The 14,551-nt window shown below is 43.4% G+C and overlaps 1 protein-coding gene across 1 annotated transcript; it reads right to left on the bottom strand.

Moving 5' to 3' along the window:
- Positions 1-208: 208 nt before the first annotated feature.
- Positions 209-5,510, bottom strand: thap7 (THAP domain containing 7). Its single transcript, XM_080859183.1, has 5 exons — positions 5,495-5,510; positions 4,730-4,838; positions 4,265-4,420; positions 2,024-2,152; positions 209-1,869 (listed from the first exon to the last, which is right to left on the bottom strand). The coding sequence occupies exons 2-5, from the start codon at positions 4,807-4,809 to the stop codon at positions 312-314; spliced, it is 1,923 nt and encodes a 640-aa protein (XP_080715309.1). The 5' UTR covers positions 4,810-4,838; positions 5,495-5,510; the 3' UTR covers positions 209-311.
- Between the last annotated feature and the right edge of the window lie 9,041 nt (positions 5,511-14,551).

Raw genomic sequence — 14,551 nt, forward strand, 5'->3', positions numbered from 1 at the left:
CCTTATTTAATAGTTGTGTAGGAAATGGCCGTAAACAACAACTGTATGTGTACAATAATGCAATATGCAATAACCCACAAAATATTGTGAAATTGAAAGAGTCCCATTCAGTTTTCATGAAAGGCACCAACTCAATGAAATTTACACATTTTAGAACAGTGGTTCTTGAAAGTCCCTCTGCCTTCCTTTCAAACCTAAACTGTTTCATTAAGGTCAAAGATAGATCTATCAGTCATAGAGTGTAAAAAAACTGAATCTTTCATTAATAGTACTTCATTAGACATCCACTGATACATTTGTCCACAAACGCTTCAGTCGATTAATTCATCGCTTAACTGAAGCTGAAAACCCTCTAAATGTTCTTTTAACTTCTCCTTCACATCTCCACTTAGGACTGCATCTTTGGCATTTGATTGGATGCTGCCCTGTCTGTCACTTGGCCCACTACACCTCAGAACGATAGTGTCGCCATCGGCTCTTAGCCCCTCCCTGTCCTCCGTTGGGTTACTGTGAAATCCCACATCTGACACGAATATCGTCTGTGTGTCCATGTCCTCAGAAAGACCCCTGACAGCGACCGTGCCTCTGCCCTCAGCGGAAGGCACCGGAATCAGTAACACGCTGCCCTCTGTCGTCTCCTGTACCCAGTACCGCTGTTGGTCCGTCTCCTGCTGTCCCTCCACCAGAGTTCCCTCGCTGGACACCAGATCTGTGAGAAGCAGCCTCTGCGGTACAGAGGAGGCCGGCTGGATGAGCTGGAATGGGGTGCTGGTGGAGTCCTGTAGCGTGACGGTAGGAAACGGCGCCCCCGCCAGAGGTTGCACCTGTACGCAGCTCTCCGCTTGCTGGTGCGCGACGACAGGGAGCGGTCGCAGCAGGTTGCCATGGATATCCACTCTCGCTTCCGTCACGTCTTCCTCCGTCTCTGAAGTTTGGTAGTAGTAGAAGTAGCATTCCTTCGGAGCGTCTCCGACATCCCCCCGGGTCTCCCCGGGTTTCCTGGCTCTGCCCTGCTTGGCGCCCCGCCTTCCTCGTCTGCCTTCACCCTCCCTCTCATCTCCCCCGCCGTCTCCCTCCACAGTTCTCGGGGTCCCCTCTCTGGGCCCCTCGCTATCCCTCCCCCGTCCGCAGTAAAAACAGCACCCGTCTTCCTCCTCCCCCGCACCTCTCATCCGCCCCTGTCCCCTCCACCCTCCTCCCTCCTCACCTAGCGCATCCAGGTCCTCTACCGCCCCTTCCAACTCACTGTCATCCATACTCCCAAAACAGGCTCCCCCCCCGGGCTTAACTGGCTCCCCACCTCCTCCTCCTCGCTGGGCGGACCAGGACAGGCTCCTCCCCCGGCCTCCCCGGCCCTCTTTCCCACGGCCCCCTCCCTCTCGGAGGCGGAACAGTTTGCTCCTGAGCCGGCTCTCCCGCAGTCGCACGACTGCGTGCCGCAAACGGCTCTCCCGCCGCCGGGCAGCGCTCAGCAAGCGGAGTGCCTTCTCCAGGTTGTCGATGGCCCGTTCATACCTCTTTCTCCACACCAGGGGGCAGAGCTGAGCGTAGCTGTGCTCCCTTGGCAGGTAGAAGCCTGGAGGAGGCGGAAGCCGCCTCATGTAGCGGGATGGGGATGTAGGCCTGGGAGATGATGGCTGGTCTGATGCCGTGTCGCATGCTGATTGGTGGGTTTGCAGAGGAGTAACGGGGGTTTCTGATGAGGCCTGAGGAGTAGACCCAGAGCCCACCCCCTGTTGATTGTTTGATTCCCCATTGGCTGCCTCTGATGTGTGGCTTGTTTCTCCACCAGTCACCTTCTCAGGATCTGTAGCTGTCTGCTGGACATCATGACTGTCTGAAGCCTCCTTTAAAGAGCTGGCTTTCGTCCTGGGAGAGAAAGAGTGCAGGGGCAAGAAGTATTATGATGAAGGCTCTGGCAAGTGTGTGTGTGTGTGTGTGTTAGTGTGATTGTGAGCGTGAGTGTGAGGGGGTGTGTGGGTCTGACATATGTGTGTGTGTGACGCACATATGTGTGTGTTACCTGGCTGGTTTGCCTGTGTCGGCCTGCTTGCCCTTGCCTCGCGTGGTCTTTTTCGCTGCTCTTCCCTTCTGGCCAGTAAAGGACTCAAAGACTGTGGGCAATGCATCATCTTTCAACCTCCGATAACCACTATATATATATAAAAAAAAATCACACACCAATGTCATCCTAAGCATTATTAGGGCTTCAGCCCCTAAATTCATTTCATCAATGAGATCATTCTGAACAACTGAGTGGTAAAAAAAAATTCAACACTCTGGTTACCTTGGTTACAGTGATTATTGAGTTTAAGTGCTAGGTGTTGTGCTTGAGTGTTTAACATAAGCACTCTTGTCATCTGTTTCACTAGGTCTATATGGACTAAATGCAGGGAAGGGCATTGTGCTAGTTATGATTTTTGTTGTCTTTTTGACAGTCCTTTTCATAGGAATGAAAACCTGCTGCCAAGGCTGTAATTCTTTAAGGCACTCTAGTTTTCATCAAGCTGACATTAGATGGAGACTCTATACGTCTGTATGATTATTAGCCAGCCAGACTCCGTACAGAGCAAAGGCAACAGTTTATAATTTCCCATCTAAACTATTCGGATTTAGTTGTAAACAGGAAATCCAGGGTGGTACATGGGAGGCACTGTTGACTCTTTAGAGGGAGTTGAATTTGGTGTCAATTGTAGTAATCACATAGCCTGGATACCAGCCCGAACTCCGCCCGCAAAATAATTTGGACGGGAAGTTCGGTCTGGCTTTTCGACCGTTGGGGAGAGATTATTAACAGTACAGCCAATCAAAGTGCGGGGGCGGGCTTTATACGATGATCGACAGATGATGAACAGTAACGTAATCAACCACGTCACCAAAGAGCGCTCGGTTCAAATTCGTGTTCAACAAACATGGCTGCCGCTGGAGAGCTAATATGTGTAGATTCTCCCATTGAGTCGGTTTTAGAAGACCTCGACAGCCCCTTAACTTTGAAAGAGGAACAAAGAAGCGCAATCAAGGCATTTGTAGATCGTAAAGATGTTTTTTGCCGTCCTTCCTACGGGATCCGGTAAAAGTTTAATGTATCAGATGGTCATACTACGTTGCTCTGATTAGTTCTAGGTATCCAATTGAGCGAAGAGGCATTTTCTTTCCTGGTTCGTTGAAACACGCCCCATAATCACAGCCCAATGGGTCCGTATCAGACTCATATTGTGACTAGAATTATGAGTATGACATCGTCAGGCTAGTAATCACATGCTTTACATTACATTTAGGCCATTATGCTATACATGTCCGGTAAACACTGCTTCCTGGTGCATGAAATCAGACTGTATTTCTTTATTGGTGTGGGGTTTATCCACCTCATATTTAACTGGAAATTAGAAACAGCTGAATCAAGTTATTAATACCAGACTGTATAGCACAAGATAGAGTGCACTCAAAAGTCTTTTTTAGAAAGGAGGGTCATTTTTGTTTCACAGTAAAGGCGGCTGCTTGGTTCTGCGATAGTGTTACATTGTTTCGCAAAATGTACTCATTGTAATTCATGCTCTCTTAATGGTTGCGGGTGTTGGCAAGCAATTCACACCCAGAACAATAGGCTTGGGTAAAAAATGGCGCAAGTCTAGAAAAAGGGGCCGACGCACGCAAGACGTGAAAAGACGCGCAAGGGGCTTGCGCGGCCTCTTGCGCTTACGTCTCTGACCATAAATCAGCCTTTTTTCAGCTGAGAAAAGATTAATTACACTCCAGGGGGGAAGTCTTCACTCTTACTTGGGCAATCCTTGGATGTGATGTGTGGTTTTGACCAGACTATTTATGCCATCACAATGCTGGAATACCACTATGATCTTTTAAGTCATGCATGCACTGATGGATGGATGAATATATATACATATATATTAAAAATATATGACATCCACTCGAATAGTATGGTCTCAGAAAAGAATAATAAAGAGTTAAAGGTCAAGTCCGCAATTCTGGAGCAATGTTGTTGATATTTGAGTTTAACAGCCAATCAAAGTACACCGCTCCCTTCTGTGCTCTTGAAGCAATGTGTGAACTGGCTGAAATAGCTTTTGATTGGTCCAAGCTACTTTGTTTGATTCCCATTTACAGAGACAGAACTGTATACAAACACCAGAGTTTTTTTAGAGAGAGTTTTCTTGCTGAATTTGACAAAAAGTATTAAGTGTTAAAACTACGATCACTTTCCTAACTATTCAACTTTGACGACTATGAAGTGAATGGAAGTAGAGACCTGACTCCCGAAAGCTCAAAGCTCCCTGGGGTGAAGTGCTTGGAGCAGAAGTAGATGAAGTCACTCTGGGGGTCCCACAGACCCTGGCCCTGAGGGTCTGTGCGGCGCGAGTTGATGATCCAAAGGCCTCGCCGGGGATTTTCTCTTTTCGGTAACCTAATAGCAGCACACAGGGAAAGATGCACTTAAACACCACAGCTTATTTAATCAAAAATTACACTCAACTTTTCTAAATGTCTCTAAATAACCAAATGTATTTGACGATAGGCTTCTCTTTCTTAGCACCCACCTTTACTGACTTAGTAGCTGAAAGAGACACATTGATTCAAGATAAGACATCTGCAGACTGCAGTATATTTACACCTTATTTTTCTCATCTTACTTCCGGACAATGAAAAGGAAGTAAAGCTCTGAAACATACTGCTCATGATCAGGTTGGATAGTAAGTTAACTCGTTCAACTAACCTGTGGAAAGTAATGCCGTCCTTGCGGGAATCTCTGGTGTCACGGGACTTGCAACCACCAGCAGAACAGTGTCGCGGCATTTGGGAACACACAGGGGTAGGCCAGCAGGCTGAAAGTCAAGTTTAGAGAAAGGACACTGAAGAAGCAAACTATTTTGCTCACTGAGCAGAGGACAACATGTTTGTAAAATTCAAACTATATCAGGAGAGATAAATACACGGGGTCATGAGATCCATGATACTATCACCCCAATGCTTTGTAAAATCATTGTAAAATACTGCAGAAATGAGAGAGGGGGGGGGGCTACAAATCACAACTGTTTACAAATATTTATGGCGTGAGCAACGCATGCGCGTTGCGCGCAGACTGAAAGTCGAGTCTAGTCTACTACTCTGGAGTAAAGCTTTGTGAAGGGCTAGTTTTCATGTCAAACGACGAATCCCTACAATCCCGTATATTAAGTCGAATTAGATTGCAAATTTCACAACAAGAATTGTGTGTTGTCTTACTCTTAACCCCCGTGTAATTGAATGATTAACCTAACCTACAAATAGATTACCAATACCAATAATGACACGTTCGAGTAACGTTACTGGCGGGAGGAGGCTACAGTAGGCTACGAATCCCCGTGCACGCATAACCAGTCTTGGCATACTGTTTCAAATGTATTGCATTGGTTAAGAACTCAACCATTCCGCCATGGCTTATTACGTTACCTCACTACTTCCATTTCATTTTTGATTGTTTTACGAAATACTGACTCACCACGAATGAAGACCTCACGAAGATGGCGGTTTTCCTCTTCCGCTGCTCTCTCCTCCCCTTCTCCCCTATGTCTGCCTACGTATTTTCAACACGCCTACTTTTGAATACGACTTAGAGTGATTACTGTTTTTTTTTTTTTTGCTTAGTTGCTTTGTTACATTTAATAATAATACAAATAATTGTTAACATTTTCAAAACAGTAGGTGCATTTCTCGAAAGGATTCGTTCAAACAGTACCGCATACTACTTGCAAAAATGCGTTACTTTCGCAAAATCCTTATAGTTTAGAGTAGACCTTAATCTCAAAATGAAATGAAAAGGCTTTACGTCATTATTTATGAACAACACAGTCAGACTGCTTAGTCATGTTTCCAGTAGTGAACCCTGGAATTGTCTCTTTCACTAACAATGATTGATCATTAACTTGTCTCCAACTATCTTGATACCGTTGGATAAGGTGAATAAATCCATGTTATTTCAACACAACACATTTATAAGTGACTATATAGGGCCTACTGTTAGAATGTAGAAGATGGATGTTGAAAACCGGCCACGAAACCATTCCCAGATGATGTTAGTGTGGCTAAAGGTTTCATTGAACCAAAAAACTACATAGAGTAATTTGACATGCTTAAAAATAGCAAATTTAAAACACACATTTAAATTTCAGAACAATGAATGAATAATAATTACAATCCTATAACAATTCCAAATATCAAAACTATTAATACATTTATAAAGTGCCTAAAACAAAGTAACTAATTAGACAGATGATGTTTTAAATCAGTGGTTCTTAACCTTTTTGGAGGTACTGAACCCTGCAAGCTTCATCAGTGCATTCGCCGAACCCTTCGTAATTTGAAAAATATGTTTTCTTCAAAACGTAGGTAGCCTATGTATAAAAAAGGCCCGACATTGCTAGTGTGAACCGTGCTATATTGCGTGTGTCTTGACCCCTGCCGAACCCCTGAGAGTGGCTCAACTAACCCCTGGGGTTCGATCGACCCAGGTTAAGAACCACTGTTTTAAATGCTTTTTACATGAACCAAGTCACTGAAATGGACAGCACTTGATCACTCCACCTTGGTACTCCGAATGGAAAGTCTTGACTGCGATCTCTTGCTGCAGACAGAAGGCAGAGACAACAGACGCTCATCAGAGGAGAAACGTTGCAGAGAAGGTGAGTAGAGCTGAGTTATGGCATTTAAAAAAGCTGGAGCTGATTCATGCATGGCTGTCCTATATGACCAGCAGAGGATGTGGCAGCAGCTTGTGGTTTTATGAAATAAACTAAACTAAACTATCTCTGAAATGTGTGTTGTCAATAAGCCTTTGGGTTACACAGCCAGCAGTTTATACAGATACGAGCTGAAAACTCTTGTTGAACTATGACTAAAAGTCAACAATTCAGATAAGGAGATGGAAAGAGATACTAGATAATTAGATAAAAAGATAGATATATTAATATATGGATTGATTGATTAGTCATTTAATTTGCTAATGCTTACGCCAGACATATGGGAGCTGTATTATTCATGTCTGATGGGCTGGGAATGGAAGGGCTGATGATTTTGGAGGCAGTATGTGTAATTTCGATGAGAGATATAGCCTACTAGCAGATTTACTACCACAAAAACCTGGACATAAACAGTACTTGCACATTGCTGCCTTGCTCAGACTAGGCCTGACTGCTCTGATGGTTTCTCCCACCGCAGTCAGTCGTACAGTATTGGGTTGCACTGTGGTATGGTGTCCTATTTACTTGGATGAATAACAGACATTATTATATGGCAACGACAGTACGAGCATTCTGATTGGCTAATGGGTAGTCATGCCAGCCGCGTATTGACGTTCTAGCCGGTCTGCGGTCTGATAAGTATTGTTATTGCACACCCCATCAATCTTAAAAATTAGTGATACCATGTACCAAGTACTAAACATTACATCCTTAAAAATTAGCGATATATCAACAGCCATGAGCATGTATTGATAAAATCAGGACTCCTATTATGAAATTATCTGAGAACAGGAAACTGGTTGACCTACTGGCCTTCTGTGAGCATCAAAGGGCCTACTCCAACTCCCTTAAAGATGCCCGCTCACAGTTCTATTCCAGCTTAATAAATACAAATCCTGGCAACTCTAGACAGATATTTTCCACCATAAACCATCTCCTGAATAGGGATGAGAACCTTTACGATTTTAACGATTCCGGTTCCTTATCGATTCCTGCTTATCGATTCGATTCCTTATCGATTCTCTTATCGATTCTTATTGGGTAAGGGGTGAAAAAAAGAGCACAAACGGGTTTTTTACATTAATGTTCTTTTATATAAATTTCTAGAATGCTGCACACACCATAAACAGAATGGTTACATAAATAACCAAAAACTTTTATTAAAAAACAGACATTCTTGCCACTAAATATTAAATTATTTAAATGCATATGTGGTGAGAGTGTCAACTCTAAAGCTATACATTGACATTGCAGAGCACTGTTGATTGCTATTTCACTCATCTATACTGTATACTATACTGTATAGATGAGTGTATGAGTGAATGAGTGAAATAGCAAACAACCCCTATACAACCCTTCCTCTGCTACCTACTGATCTTTCTTTTCCAGAGCAGATATACCTCAGGAAATGTCTCATAATTGTTGGAACATTACAATGCATCCTAAATCTGGCAATAAAATGGCACCAACAAAATCGTTGAATTTTCTGATCTGACATGAAGCCCTTGTTATTGAGTAAAGGACTGTATATTTTCTTGTAGGTTGCTTGGTTGTATGGCTAATCGCGAACTGTTATGCTTAACGCTTCTAACAGCAATGTAGAACCCACTACAAACACAATAACGTACTGAAACATACTTACTTGTATCATGCACACAATGCCTCACATACGTATTTGAACAAAGATGATTCGCAAACTAGGCACTCAGTATTAAAACTTAACTATTGCTGCCACTGAATTGAAAGAGAAACTTATCCATATCTAGGGAGCTGCACGCGTTGCTAGGCAACGCCATTATTAACGGAGTCTTTTGCGCTTCATCCCTGACCATGGTAAACTCCTCCAAATGTTTTATCATAACGATGTTACTCGTGTGTTATCAGCAAACTTTCTAGAACCAACAGAGGGGAGGCAAGCACTGCCTCTGCCTCAAGCCAACGGCTGAAAATAGAAGATTCTACAGCTAAGCTAGCCTACGTTATGACAATGTCCAACATCGCCCATTCTGTTAAGCAATTCAATGCTAAGTTTAGTTATGGTTGTTAACACGACAACGCAAACGTTTGCTGATAACACACGAGTCACACCGTTATGATAAAACATTTTGAGGAGTTTACCTTGGTAAGTTAGGGATGAAGCGCCGTCGTTAGTTGAGCTGCTGCAGGCATCAAAAACATGACAATCTTGTAATTTAATACCATGTTGTGTGCTCAAGTGCTTATTCATAGTAGATGTACCTCCTCCCTTTGACGAAATACATGTTTTACAGACGTTACAAGTGACCATGTTTGCATTTGTTCGAGTGAAATAAAGCCACACTTTAGATCGCTTCTATCTAGTTGCCATTTCTGCGGTCTGATTTTTTAAAGGAAGAGTTCGCGCATGCGCAAACGGCACAGAGGTCCGTTTACAGACCCGGTTATGAATTTGGCTAACGATTCCAAAGATTCGGCTCATTAGGAACCGGTTCTAAACAAGAACCGGGTTTCGGTTCCCATCCCTACGAAGCAACAACGATCCTCTTCAACTGAGACTACAGAGGAGCAATGCAACAGTTTCATTGACTTTTTCAGATCCAAGGTCAACAACATTTGCTCTCTGATGTCCAGCTTTCCATCTCTGCTTGCCTATGACACCAACACCTTATCTGCGAGTGTGCTGTCTCCTCAACATCTTGGTGAGGTTCGGGAGAGCCATGTTGAGGAAATCCTCAGTAAAATGTAATCCTGTACCTGTACCCTGGACCCCATTACCACTGCTCTGCTCAAGTCACACATCCCCACTCTCAGTCCTTTCATCACCAAAGTTGTTAACCTTTCCCTTCAGTCTGGCTGAGTCCCACCTGCTCTCAAGGTTGCTGTCATTCGTCCCCTTCTCAAGAAGCCCACCCTAGACCCAGAGGTTAAAGCTAACTACAGGCCTATCCCAAACCTTGCCTTCCTGTCCAAGGTGTAAGAGAAGGTACAGTAGTTGCTTCTCAACTTCAGGACCACCTCAAACACAACAACTTGTTTGAAGAATTTCAGTCAGGATTCTGGATCTGCTGCATTTGACAAAGTGAACCACACTCTTCTCCTAGAGCGCTGCACTGCACTTGACGACACACAGTTTCATATCAAAACTGCCCAAAGCCCCACTGCGGCCATGCCATGTCTCACCACCTGTCTTGGGGAGATACACTTATACCCTGTCAGATGCTTGTCCACGCCTTTATGTCCTCAAGACTGGACTTTTGTAATTCGCTTTTCTATGGGATCACTGGCAAGAACATCCAGAAGCTGCAATACATCCAAAACAGCGCTGCAAGGATCCTGATGAAAGTCCTGAAATATGAGCACATAACACCGATATAACACTCACTACACTGGCTCTGTGTCTCTTTCCGGATTGACAAAGTCCTAATACTCAGTATATAACCCTAGATCATACATGCATAAATGGGCATTGTGAGAAGCTGAATTCTCCCCCTTCACTCCGTGGCAAAAAGGGATGGTGCCCTTTAAGACTCTTGGACTCCTCCCCCATAATGGTGGGGTCCTGGCTCACCTGATTCCAATGTTGGACCTAATCAAGACAATGTGGCTGTGCCCTATTTAAAGCAGCAATATGGAGTTCCGTTCCAAAACTAGTAAGCTAACTACCTAAAAGGCATGCAAAAACCTTGCCAACACCACCAGCTTGCCCAGCTGACACTAATAGAAGCTTGCCTACACACTAACTGGTGTCTTTTGGCAGTAAAACTGGCAATGTCATGTGTGTGAAAGCTTATCCTCCATTTTTGCAAGGTGTTCCAGCCCGTTACACTGACCTACATAGGGCATATCTTGGATAGCTAGTGGGGAATACACAGGTGTTTATCTGTCCTTCACATGACAATATGCTTTTAAAATTAATTTGAAGATGGTACCAAAATGAGTTGCCTATAAAACCGTACCTCAAAAAGTGTCAAATTGTTGCATAGTGTTACTTTAAAGGATGCCTAATTTCATGTGGGAGAGACTCGCTGAGAGAGACAGGCATGAGAGACTGTGAAAGGATTGCAAACAAAGAAACCACTTCCCTGATGTGAGGTGTAGTGATGGCAGTCTGACACTGAAGCGCCGGAACGTGATTCAAACCATAAACTACACGAACCATCAAACCACTGCCTCGAAGGTTGCTTTGGTACGGAAAAATCACGTGACATATGACGTGCGAACCAGCAACTGCTTCATTCTCTGAATGAACCAGCTGAGTGGTTCATAGCGCATCACACGGACCAGTCAGGTGCCGCTACCAACTAGCAAGAGTCTGAATAGAGGCGCCTTCAAAGCATTACAAATTCCCTGACTGTTCCCTATCAACCATAACTTGTTGTTACACAAGCACACCCAACCTGTGCCATATTTTCCCAGCACATCCGAATCCCCAAGCACATCCTTTCCCCAAGCACTCTCTCCCCAATAACACAACATACAAAAAGTAATGAATCTTTATTTGCAAAAATATATTTATATACAGCCGCGGAAAAAATTAAGAGACCACTTCAAAATTATCAGTTTCTCTGGTTTTACTATTTATTGGTATGTGTTAAAGTAAAATGTACATTTTAGTTTTATTCTATAACCTACTGGTAACATTCCTACCAAATTTCAAATAAAAATATTGTCATTTAGATCATTTATTTGCAGAAAAATGACAATTGGTCAAAATAGCAAAAATGATGCAGTGTCTTCAGATCTCGAATAATGCAAAGAAAACAAGCTCATATTCATTTTTAAACTACACAATACTAATGCTTACACTTAGGAAGAGTTCAGAAATCAATATTTGGTGGAATAACCTTGATTTAAAATCACAACTTTCATGTGTCTTGGCATGCTCTCCACCAGTCTTTCACATTGCCGTTGGGTGACTTTATGCTACTCCTGGCGCAAGAATTCAAGCAGCTCGGCTTCTTTTCATGGCTTGTGACCATCCATCTTCCTCTTGATCACATTTCAGAGGTTTTTTTATGGGATTCAGGTCTCGAAATTGGGCCGGCCATGACAGGGTCCTGACCTGGTGATACTCCATCCACACCTTTACTGGCCTGGCTGTGTGGCATGGAGCATTGCCCTGCTGGAAAAAACACTTCTCAGAGTTGGGGAACATTGTCAGAGCAAAAGGAAGCAAGTTTTTCTTCCGGGACAACGTTGTACTTTGCCTGGCTGAGGTTTGTAAAAGACCATAAGGATTGAAAAAAGCGGACTGGAGGGTCTTCTAGTTCGTCTTCTCTGATGAGTCCAATTTTCAGCTTTGCCCAACACATGGTCATCTGATGGTTAGACGGAGACCTGGAGAGGCCTACCAGCCAGAGAGTCTTGCACCTACTGTGAAATCGGACTCATCAGAGAAGACGAACTTAGAAGAACCTCCAGTCCGCTTTTTCAATCCTTATGGTCTTTTACAAACCTCAGCCAGGCAAAGTACAACGTTGTCCCGGAAGAAAAACTTGCTTCCTTTTGCTCTGACAATGTTCCCCAACTCTGAGAAGTGTTTTTTCCAGCAGGGCAATGCTCCATTCCACACAGCCAGGCCAGTAAAGGTGTGGATGGAGTACCACCAGATCAGGACCCTGTCATGGCCAGCCCAATTTCGAGACCTGAATCCCATAAAAAACCTCTGAAATGTGATCAAGAGGAAGATGGATGGTCACAAGCCATGAAAAGAAGCCGAGCTGCTTGAATTCTTGCGCCAGGAGTAGCATAAAGTCACCCAACGGCAATATGAAAGACTGGTGGAGAGCATGCCAAGACACATGAAAGTTGTGATTTTAAATCAAGGTTATTCCACCAAATATTGATTTCTGAACTCTTCCTAAGTGTAAGCATTAGTATTGTGTAGTTTAAAAATGAATATGAGCTTGTTTTCTTTGCATTATTCGAGATCTGAAGACACTGCATCATTTTTGCTATTTTGACCAATTGTCATTTTTCTGCAAATAAATGATCTAAATGACAATATTTTTATTTGAAATTTGGTAGGAATGTTGCCAGTAGGTTATAGAATAAAACTAAAATGTACATTTTACTTTAACACATACCAATAAATAGTAAAACCAGAGAAACTGATAATTTTGAAGTGGTCTCTTAATTTTTTCCGCGGCTGTATCACAATCTTTGTTTACGGGTGCATGTGTGTATAAACACACACACAAACATAGTGTGTGGGGGGGGGGGGGGGGGGGGGGGGGGATTTGGTTCAATGCTTCGCCAAAGCTTCATCTGCCCATCACTAGTGAGGTGTAGTTGGTTTTGTATCTAGATGTGTGGATACTGTTTTTGTACCTTGTCTTTGTGCCTTGTTTTCGTGCCTAGTTTCTGTGCCTAGTTTCTGTGCCATGTTCATTGTGCTTAGTCAATGTGTTATTTTCTGGGTGGCTAGCTATGTACCTAGCTTCGAGCTAAGTGACTGGGCCTAGTTTGGGGCCTGGCTTTTGGCCTTGAGAAGGTGCCATTATTTGGGTCTAATCGGCCAAGCAGGTGCCTAGGGTGCGACGCACGTGAGTTCCGGGGGGGTACGGCCTGAATGTTTTTGTTTGTTTATTTTGTGGGCACTGTGTTGGGGTTTAAAGCCCTGTGTAAATGAATATATATATTTTTATGACAACCACCATCTCCTGCACTGTTCTTCAACCATTCGTAGGGATAGGCGCGCTCTACTTCAAAACAAATATATAAATGCGTTTTCGGGTGCGAGTAAAAGAATGTAAACTATTGGTAGAATGAAAACCGCACTCTCAAGCTTTTCTCTTTTAACAATAAGACCAGTTTATTTTAGTACAGACGCGTTTCGGCCTTACGCCATCGTCAGTGTGTGAGTCTGTTCTTCAACCACCCAGCGTGGGGTGACCGCCCCGGTCCTTTACAGGCATGCACCTCCCTACCTTCAAGAATGAATTGCTCCCCAAACCTCCACCTGCCCCCTAAGATCTTCAAACAGCTCACTCCTCCGCGTCCCTAACACCAAGCTCCGCACCATGGGCGACTGGGCCTTTTGCTCGGCAGCGCCACGCTTATGAAACAGCCTCCCTGACCACCTAAGGGCAACACAGATGCTGGACTCCTTTCAAACTGGGCATTTCTGGTCTTCACTGTCACTTAGTTTTTTATTATGCTTATGTTAACTACTCTTATTTTATTACAGTGCATGCAATGCCCTGTATTGTTATTCCTAGGCTTCTTATTACAGTGCATGAAATGCCCTGTATTGTTATTCCTTCGTTTCTTATTACAGTGCATGAAATGCCCTGTATTGTTATTCCTAGGCTTCTTCTTCTTCTTCTTCTTGTTACCTTTTTCTGCGATTAATTCAGCTCGAATCGCTTAACTTAGAAACTTCGTTCAAACTTTGGCACGTAGGTCTTGTAAAGGACACTTATGCTATGTATTTTTCACTTTTCTAAACTTTATACTTTTTAAGATATTAAAGAAAAACGAATATAAATTTTCCCATTTACTTACATTGAGCCATTATAGCCATCATAGGGTCTTTAAACTGGCTTGCACCTGTACTTCACTGACACCTGCGCCAAGGTTCCAAGGCTCCTCTTCTCTCTGTCCCTCTCCATTCAACTGTATAACTAGGAATATTAAGAGACACCTTCCATACTCAACTTTCTCTCACACTCAATCTCTCTGCTTCACTCTTTTTTCTCTCCTTCTTTCAGTATTTTCCCTTTTCCCCCTTTATCCAGAGCCACTCTTGTTCACTCTTCTTACTTTCTTCTTTCTTTCTTCCACTCTTCTTTCCTTTCTTCTTTCCTTCTTCCACTCTTCTTTCCTTTATTCACTCTTCT

The sequence above is a fragment of the Sprattus sprattus genome, assembly GCF_963457725.1.
Source record: "Sprattus sprattus genome assembly, chromosome: 20".
Taxonomy (NCBI): Eukaryota; Metazoa; Chordata; class Actinopteri; order Clupeiformes; family Clupeidae; genus Sprattus; species Sprattus sprattus.

What these genes read in the sequence shown, in the direction of transcription:
- thap7 (XM_080859183.1), bottom strand. Translation starts at nt 4,809, where the DNA reads ATGCCGCGACACTGTTCTGCTGGTGGTTGCAAGTCCCGTGACACCAGA. An exon ending in GACGGCATTACTTTCCACAG is followed by an intron (nt 4,421 to 4,729) that starts GTTAGTTGAACG and finishes TGCTGCTATTAG; the next exon opens with GTTACCGAAAAGAGAAAATC. An exon ending in TTTGAGCTTTCGGGAGTCAG is followed by an intron (nt 2,153 to 4,264) that starts GTCTCTACTTCC and finishes ATATATATATAG; the next exon opens with TGGTTATCGGAGGTTGAAAG.